Source organism: Prunus dulcis, chromosome 1, assembly GCF_902201215.1.
Source record: "Prunus dulcis chromosome 1, ALMONDv2, whole genome shotgun sequence".
Classification (NCBI taxonomy): Eukaryota; Viridiplantae; Streptophyta; class Magnoliopsida; order Rosales; family Rosaceae; genus Prunus; species Prunus dulcis.
Window position 1 is genome coordinate 30,007,029 of NC_047650.1, and position 8,298 is coordinate 30,015,326.

Consider the following 8,298-nt stretch of genomic DNA (forward strand, 5'->3'; position numbering starts at 1 on the left):
CGTCATAAGTGACGATATACAAAGTTCAAGGGCCACATCCACAATGAACGAGACTTGAAATTTTGGGATCAAGCCAATTCTACTATTTTGTTTATTAGGTTTATACTGTTGTTCAGTTTCCCAGCTTGATGGTTATTATACGGCTCCTTGTGAATTATTTCTCTTTCTTCGATCAAAAGCCAAAGAAGCCAAATGATACAAGAAGATTTGAGTAAAGGAGAAGAGAGAGAAACATTTGATTGTTGAACTCAACTCCTTTAAAAGATACACAAAAATCAATTGTGGCGCTGAGCTTAATGAAAGTCATTACAATGATTTTTCTTTTTCCGTTAGAAGATGTTGGTATAACTTGGCAGAAACAATAATAATAAAATTGAAGAAAATTAACAAAGATGATGTGGCATGTGACATGAATTAACATGTCACATAACACGTAAATTGGTAACGAAAAATTAACGCCTATAGCATTATTGAAAAACTTATACAACATTGCTAAAAATGTGACAAATATCTAGGATGACAGCTGATAGGTATCCAACTGACAAGACCAAATGTCCACGTGCTCTCTCAAAATGTGAAACGAGTGTCTTGGCTTATTTTTTCGCTAATTAAGAAAATAAAATGAGAGAGAGCACAAAATCCCTACAACTCTTAATTTTAAGATTTTGGTTTAGGTCACCCTCACCACCGACCTAGGTAAGAATAAGAGAATATGCCTCTAATGACAATATGCAAATTGAGAAGGAAGTTAGAAACTATAAGCAATCATTTTCCAAATAAAATCATTCATAATATACTTTGGTATTTGTAAATTGCTCAACAAAAAGAAGAGGTGGTGATTTTCTCACTCCCTTTTGTTTTTTAATAATTTTTACTATAACAAAAGAAAGAGTGTAAGTGGACAAAAGATGAGTAGGAACATACAATTTCTAATAACAAATGAATGGGAAAATCAGCTCCCTAAGAAGATCCGAGAGTCTATTATCCCCGAACCAAATTAGCAAGCAACATACGAGTAAGATGGTTACAAAACAAAATATTAAATTGTATTTAACACACGTACATGTTTGTTTGTTTTCCCAGATTTTATGAAATCTTGTTATTATATGAATAAAAGTATCGTATGGCAATGGAAATTGACCTTTGTGAAGAGCAGCCGGAGAATTTACCGAGTGAGTCCTTCTTTTTGGCGAGCGCACGTTTCTTCTGGTAGTGTTTTAACACACATGGATAGGATAGCTGATAGCATAGGAGGGTCAACATTGTCTCACCAAAATACTTCTCTGATTCGATCTATCTATAAGTTGACTAAGCTGCGGCCAACGTCCAATTACAAGAAAAAGAAAGAAGCATGCAGTTAAGGTTAGCTTCAACTTCCCAAAGACTGTCTCTCAGAAACCCACATGATTGTTCAACTGCTTCAAATTGATCAACTAGTAGCACTAGAAAGACATCCACATATACATAGCAATAATTTTCAAATAAGTAGGTCGTGATGTTGCACTCCCCGATTCATTTGAAAAAAGAAGACTGGTATGACTATCTACCTAGCAGCCCTTGGAGTTGGAAAATATGTTATCAGATTTATTCAACTAAATAATAAATATCCATCACGATCAAGAATATATTTGCAGATACTTCATTGACTTCTCCTCCTACATACAGACTACAGTCCCAATCCCTGGGAGAGGAACTGAACTATGTAACTATGTTTGTCTATTTTAAATAAATAAATGCATATATTCATAGCCACCACCTTAGACCGGACAAGCTACCTTAGCATGTTTCTGTATTTACAAGTTAGCTATCTATCACAGCACGCCATTTAAAGAGTTGAGAAGCAAGATGGCTAATCTTATTCTTACTTCATCGGCTGGGTGTGGGTCAAATCAAATTCTATTCTTTAATTTGCAATTAATTGAGGTACAGTAAATCAAGGTGTTAATGTGAATCATCACAGATTCACAGTTGAAGAAATCTTGTCTTACAAGCAATTTACCTACTTCATTTTTTTTATCCGTGTTATGAACAAAACAAAAGCATGCATTGTTGGAATATTTATTCTGTTTTTCTTCTCTCTCTTCTGTCTTTCAAGTCTTAATTTCCCTCTCAAATTAATAATATTAGACTGCAGACTGTTGTTTCCTTTTGTCTTATCCCTTAACACGGTTTTGTTGCCCTCACATCACAGATTCACAGGGGGTCCAATCCAACAATTAACAACGAACAACATGTCTGTGCAGATTGAGTCAGTCAGTGGGCTCTAAAATCAATTCACAATCAAGAATTCTAATGCCTCTCTAATGTCTCTAATGTCTAAATTCTAAATTCTTAAGTGCAACCTCAAACAAGGGTTTATGCTGATTCCTAAACCCTTTCTCTGGAATGAATGAATGAATGAATGAATGGATGGAGCTTGCAGTCCGTGTCCGTGTCCATGTCCATGTTCATACCCCATGTTGACGGGATTATGAGGGACCACCTCACAACATAAAGCAATACTCATTGATTATCATCAAAAAGTAGCTAATCCAGCTGACATCCGACAGCTCCTTCCCTACTAAACAGCAACTCTCCTAACGATAAGTTTTCCGACCAGAAACAAATATCTTCTTCTTTTTCTTTTTTTCTTTTTTTCTTTTTTTCTTTTTTAATTCCCCTTGAAAAAATATCTTCTTCCTTTTTTGTCAGAAAAAAAATATCTTGTATCGTACTGCCACTTTTCTTGATATGTGCATCAGAAATTGTGACTGTCTGTCTGTCCGTCCGTCAAACACAATAATATCATACACAAGGGTCTCTTTAGTCATCGGAAAATACATTGCAATTTGTGGTATATTGAAAGCAATATACAGACATTCGCCCAACATGTTCAAACTGCTGAGTGAGTGCCCTCTTATAAGTGATTGTATTTAAAAAGATAATTTAACCAAGAGCTTCCGTCAGTTGCTAAAACTTTGGAAAACATATTCCATCATCAGCTGATTAAACGCACTTTAAATTTGCTTTGTAGGATTTTAATCAAGTTAGTAAAATTCGATAACAACTTGTCAGAAAAGCATTGACGTGGATGCCCCCCACCCCCCCCAAAACAATAATAAATCATATCAAATCAGCTTATGCAAAAAGCAAGCCAAGTTGATTACACAAAACACCATTATTATCATTATTGTGCTTGTGATGCAGGCAGCCGCAGGAGGGAGAGGAGAGAGGAGAGAGGAGAGAGGAGAGAGGGATTGCTTATTTGCACACCCAACCTTGTTCTTGTCTATCATATCATGACATGACAAACCTCCACGTTACTTTCTCATTCGCGTCCTAGAATTGGACCGTAGCTTACATTCTCTAGTGTCCTTGTGGCCACACACATTGGTGTTTTTATCCTATTCTCTGTCCCCTCCCCTTCCTTGCCCTTTCTCATCAATCACTTGATGACCAAAATTGGCCTGCCCCGCCAAGGAAACTACTAATTAATTAAGAAGATGTTCTGACAAATAATCTAACCAAAAGGTTTTTTGCTTGGGTGGGTTGGTTTGGTTCCATCCACGTCTTCAATAAGAAGCCCACATACAAAAGCCCACGAGTACGACCATTAATTTTTTATTTTATTTTAACCCATCCGGCTCTTCAATACAGTCTACAGTACGAGTAAGATCCTGCATGCCTACTCAATACATGTAACACAGTTGCTTTCGTATCATTTCAACTCAAATCCATTGTTTTGAAGGCAAAACTCCCAGCCTGAATTCAATCAATAAGATTGAACCGTGACAACTTTTAATAGTCAACAAAGTAGAGCCAGCCTGAAGTAGAGTTCATTGTTCATCCAGTTAAAATTTACTGGGCAACGACAAATATTTACAAGCAGTAGCAGGACACTAGTACAGAATCAAGAGATAAGGCAATACAAACTTACTCAAGTTCATTCCAATTCTGGGTCAACTGCTAGAAAATGATTTTGTACAACTTAAATGGAAGATAATGGACAACACCGTCTGCACCATGCCCGTATAACCTATGAATTTCAACTCCTTTGCCTGTAGTGGCTAACTACAAACTAGGATTACTCTGCTGTGTAACAATTTTATGAACCAACTTGGACTTCTTCCAAACAACTACGTTAATGTTAAGACTAGTCGGTATGATTCTGCGAAAATTTAAAAATAAAAATTGCACAACTCAAAGTACAGCCAAGAAAACAAACAACTTCATTCTTCAATAAATATAACGTAATTGCGCAAAAAAAAAAAATGATAGAAATTAAAACATCACATAACAATCACTAGGCTACTTTTAGCAAGGGAACGAAGGAACCTGGTGAGTGACTTTTCAGCACTCACTCTTGCTGCATCTTTCGCTCCCCCATTCTCCTCTGAATTGACTTCGTCTTCCAAACCTGAATGCACTCGACGGACAAGTTTTCGCAATTCCTGTAATTGAGGCTAACATTAGAAATAAAGAGCAAGAAACAGAAACAATGATCCCTTAGGACGCTCGAACAACCGGTATGAGACTTAAACGACTGACTTAAGTGAATATGAACTGGCTGGGCTTCAAAGAATATAAGCTGGTGGTTCAAGCGCATGCTAGTGCCCTCATGAAGGGGTTTTTAGTGGAAAGTCACTTAACCAAACTTAAAAATAGCAAGCATGGCATTAAACTTACCTGGCGGTCAAACTCAACATTCGAAATTGAATATACTTCATTGGTGATCTGAACGTCCTTATTGATCAGACCGTCAAACCATCTGGTAGCTACATCAATATGAGAACCCTGCAATCGATGCTCAAATAATAAGATTAAATATGTCTGTAAACTACTCAGGAAGCTTCAGCAAACTTTGTTGCACAGTTTCAAACTTAATATCAGTATCATACCTCTTCTTCCTCCTCATAATCAGTTTCTTCCGCTTCTTCTTGCTCCTCATTATCATCAATGCTCAATGTCTCTGGACCAGATAAAGCTTGCAGCTTACTTTCGTCACTGTCTTTTGTAGCCTGAATTAAAGCATCCATCAAATCTGGCTCCACTTCTCGCAGCATTTTTCCTTTACACAAATTGAATGCACTTTGGTAAGATAAGATCACAGAACGTATAGATGCAAGAAATGATTGGCTTAAACAGATTCAAGTTTTCTGTTACTGACATTTGACTTGACTTGTTCATGACTAACAGTTGCCAATTTGAAACTCAAAAAGAAAAAAGCACCGCTCAAACATAACAACATAGGAGTTCGATTCATTTACATAAGAAAGTTGAAGCCTAATTTAGTTTCTAGGCACCGCACAAAGTTTTTACGCATACCAATATAATTGAACTGCCTTCGCTTCCCTTCTCGGACATCAGGTCCAAATTTCTGCGACAATAACACAAACAGCTTAGCTTCAACAAACAAATCACTAACTAATACTTGTCTGAAACAGCCAAGAATAAACTAACCAAAAAGTTCAATTACAGGGGCGGCACCTTCACTAAAATCAGAGCATCCAGCACGTCTTGGTCCAGAGAAGCCACTCTACCATCCCCAACACCGTAATTATACGTTAGACTAAAATAGCTTAGCTAATTTTAAAAATAAATGAATAAAATTTTCAATTTTGAGTTACCTGAGAATGCGTTTGATTTGAGGGGTGGAGAAGGAAGAGAGGTCCATAGCCCAGCGGACCGCACGGCGGGCGTGGCGCTTCAACTCGTTGCGGCTCTTATATGTAACCGAATCCGAATCCGAACCCGAACCCGAACTGCCGATGTTAGCATCTTGGTAGTCGGAGGGTCTGAGTCCGCGTAACAATTTATGGACGCCGCGAGTAGCCAAGTGCACTTTCGTCAAAGAGAAACGATGGGAGCCAGTTTTGGTGGTTACTGGAAGTAAAGGCGAGTAGAGAAGATGATGGAAGGTACAGCAATGCTGCTGCAGCACCGGCCATTGCCTTACAAGAAGCCGTCCCATTTGAGCCATCGCTCCCCCTTTTTTCCTCTTGCAACTTGATGCTATACCACACCACAGCACTGTATAATATAATTTACTTATATTCTCCTTTTTTTATAAATTGAATCATACAAGTAAAGCTACGGCCCGGCCCAGTATTAAAGAGTTCAAACAGCGGATGTTTCAGTTGGGCTCTCATCATACAGCCCATAGTTCCCATTTCCATGATCGAATTTTAACTCATAACCGACATTGAATTAAAAGTTATTTATTTTCCATTGCAAGGGTGTAGTTATTTATTTATCTATGCATCCTCTCTCCGTTGTTCAATATTTATTCAAGAATATATATATTGAAAATATAAAAATAAACTGATCTTTATAAAAATGATCCATCCCAAAAGTAGATCTTACAAGTTACAAGCTGATATGAAATTGGGGGAATACAAATACCCAGAATTTTCAGGCTGTAAAAAATGGCGCCTTCAGCTTACAGTACAAGGATCTTAGCTAGACATTGATCACTATATTTTATGTACACACAAACGCATGAGGCCAGCTAGCAGTTTGTCACATCACATCAAACGGACAGGCACCGCTGCAGCCTTTCCAGTTGATTAATTTCCCCTAATTAAATTAATTAGCTTGTTCTAATTAATGATTTATCCATATGTAAATGTCTGCAATCTACCAGCACTGGTCGGTTTCCCATCTCCGGCCAGCTGCCGACGCTGACATTGTTGTTGCGTACGAATAAGAAGAGCGTGGCCGTCTGATCAACATCATGCGGTCGTAATCCGCGCGCTTTTGGGCATCAGAGAGAGTGGAGTAAGCTTCGTGGACTTTCATGAACTCGTCCGCCGATGTTTGACCGTCAATGGCAACGTCCGGGTGTACGACTCTCGCTAACTTACGGTAAGCAGACTTTATCTCCTGACACGTGGCGCCTGTGTGAATACCGAGTACCTCGTAGAGTGAGGAGCTTGATCCAGTACGGGTGCGTGGCCTGTCGACGGTGGATGTGCAGGAGGCGGAGACGCGAAGCGGACGGTATGTGATAGAGGAGGGAGGAGAACGAAGGCCGTCGTTGGCAAATCCTGCGGCGGAGAAAAGAGGGGAGGAGCAAATGAAGCATGAGGATGAGATGGAAGTCATTTTCAAAATCTTTGAAATTTGATTGGAGGAGAGGAAGAGTTTGAGTTTTCGTTGTCTTGTGTTGCTTGACGAAGTTATGAATGGAGCGGTGGGGGATTTGTGATTTTATAGACAATGGGCGGACAAAAGGCGGATAAGGTAAACAAACCATGGTTAAATGTGGGGTGGGTTAACGAACTGTAGTATAGGCTTATCCAGTGGTATCTGGACTGTGCTGACTCAGCGAAACGTCGGTGTGCATTGTCCGGAATCTTAGACAGCACATGTCGCTGCAGTTTTGTTGGTTTGTTTGTTTGGCTTGGCATTTGACTAGATTTTGTATGTATGAGCAGGATGGCAAACGCCAACAACACGTACGCTGGAACGAACTACATGGACTCATATATTGACCAATTAAAAAAGCAAAACCTTACTTTAATTTGAATTCATAGCAATTAAATGACACTCCACATGCCCATTACTTAGAGAGGTGTTTCATTTCATATGAGCCATCGAACAATAAAATACGAACTAGAGCTATTTTCATTTATTTTAGGCACGGTTCTAGAACTTAAGAGTTTCAAAAACAATTTGAATCTCTTGATTTAAATTTAAGTGAATTGAGAGGAATATGTTATGAATTTGGCTTGAATAGATCAGAATAAATAGAAATTGAATATATGATTAAAATGCTCATAATTAAAAACAACAAAACTAAAACTACATAAACCAAAATGATAAAATGGGCAAGCTATATGGGGAAAAAAAAAATATATCTTATCAAACACTTGTCCATCTTTCTAAGTTACATTCAATCATATAAAAAGTATTTAAGTTTGAAACTAACTAACGAACAAGAAGCGCAAAAAGGTCAATTAATGCAAAAAATAAATGGAAATAAAATAAATAAAAGTTTTGGAAGAACGCGGTTTGTTGAGATGGATGGATTGGAAGGCAGGCAAGAGGCAGTGAGGAGGAGGCCCACATGGTATAGCCCACCCAACCACGGCGCAACCACTGTAAAGCAATGTAAACGACGGGCGACCCACTTATTTAGAGTTACCGACGTGCGGAAACAACGGCAGTATGTATGGGACCCACCCACCCTTCGTTAATATTCAAGTTGGATTTGGACCATCCACATCAGATTTTGGAAGTCTGTGGTCCATCCATCATGTACGAGCATGACCAATGGCAATGGCAATGACCACCACGTATGATATAATTTTTTTATTT

At 38.4% G+C, this 8,298-nt stretch overlaps 1 protein-coding gene across 1 annotated transcript; it reads right to left on the reverse strand.

The window, feature by feature from the left end:
* Positions 1-4,185: 4,185 nt before the first annotated feature.
* On the reverse strand, positions 4,186-6,550 carry LOC117633238 (UPF0307 protein ESA_00243-like). The gene is made up of 6 exons (XM_034366961.1): positions 5,607-6,550; positions 5,467-5,515; positions 5,305-5,356; positions 4,878-5,047; positions 4,666-4,773; positions 4,186-4,430 (listed from the first exon to the last, which is right to left on the reverse strand). The coding sequence occupies exons 1-6, from the start codon at positions 5,957-5,959 to the stop codon at positions 4,269-4,271; spliced, it is 894 nt and encodes a 297-aa protein (XP_034222852.1). The 5' UTR covers positions 5,960-6,550; the 3' UTR covers positions 4,186-4,268.
* Positions 6,551-8,298: the final 1,748 nt, after the last annotated feature.

Bases quoted from the DNA above. Each gene is read 5' to 3' on its own strand.
- LOC117633238 (XM_034366961.1), bottom strand. From the start codon at position 5,959: ATGGCTCAAATGGGACGGCTTCTTGTAAGGCAATGGCCGGTGCTGCAG. The intron at 5,516-5,606 runs GTAACTCAAAAT...TGGGGATGGTAG, and splicing joins CAAATCAAACGCATTCTCAG to AGTGGCTTCTCTGGACCAAG. The intron at 4,431-4,665 runs GTAAGTTTAATG...CCTCAATTACAG, and splicing joins ATGTTGAGTTTGACCGCCAG to GAATTGCGAAAACTTGTCCG.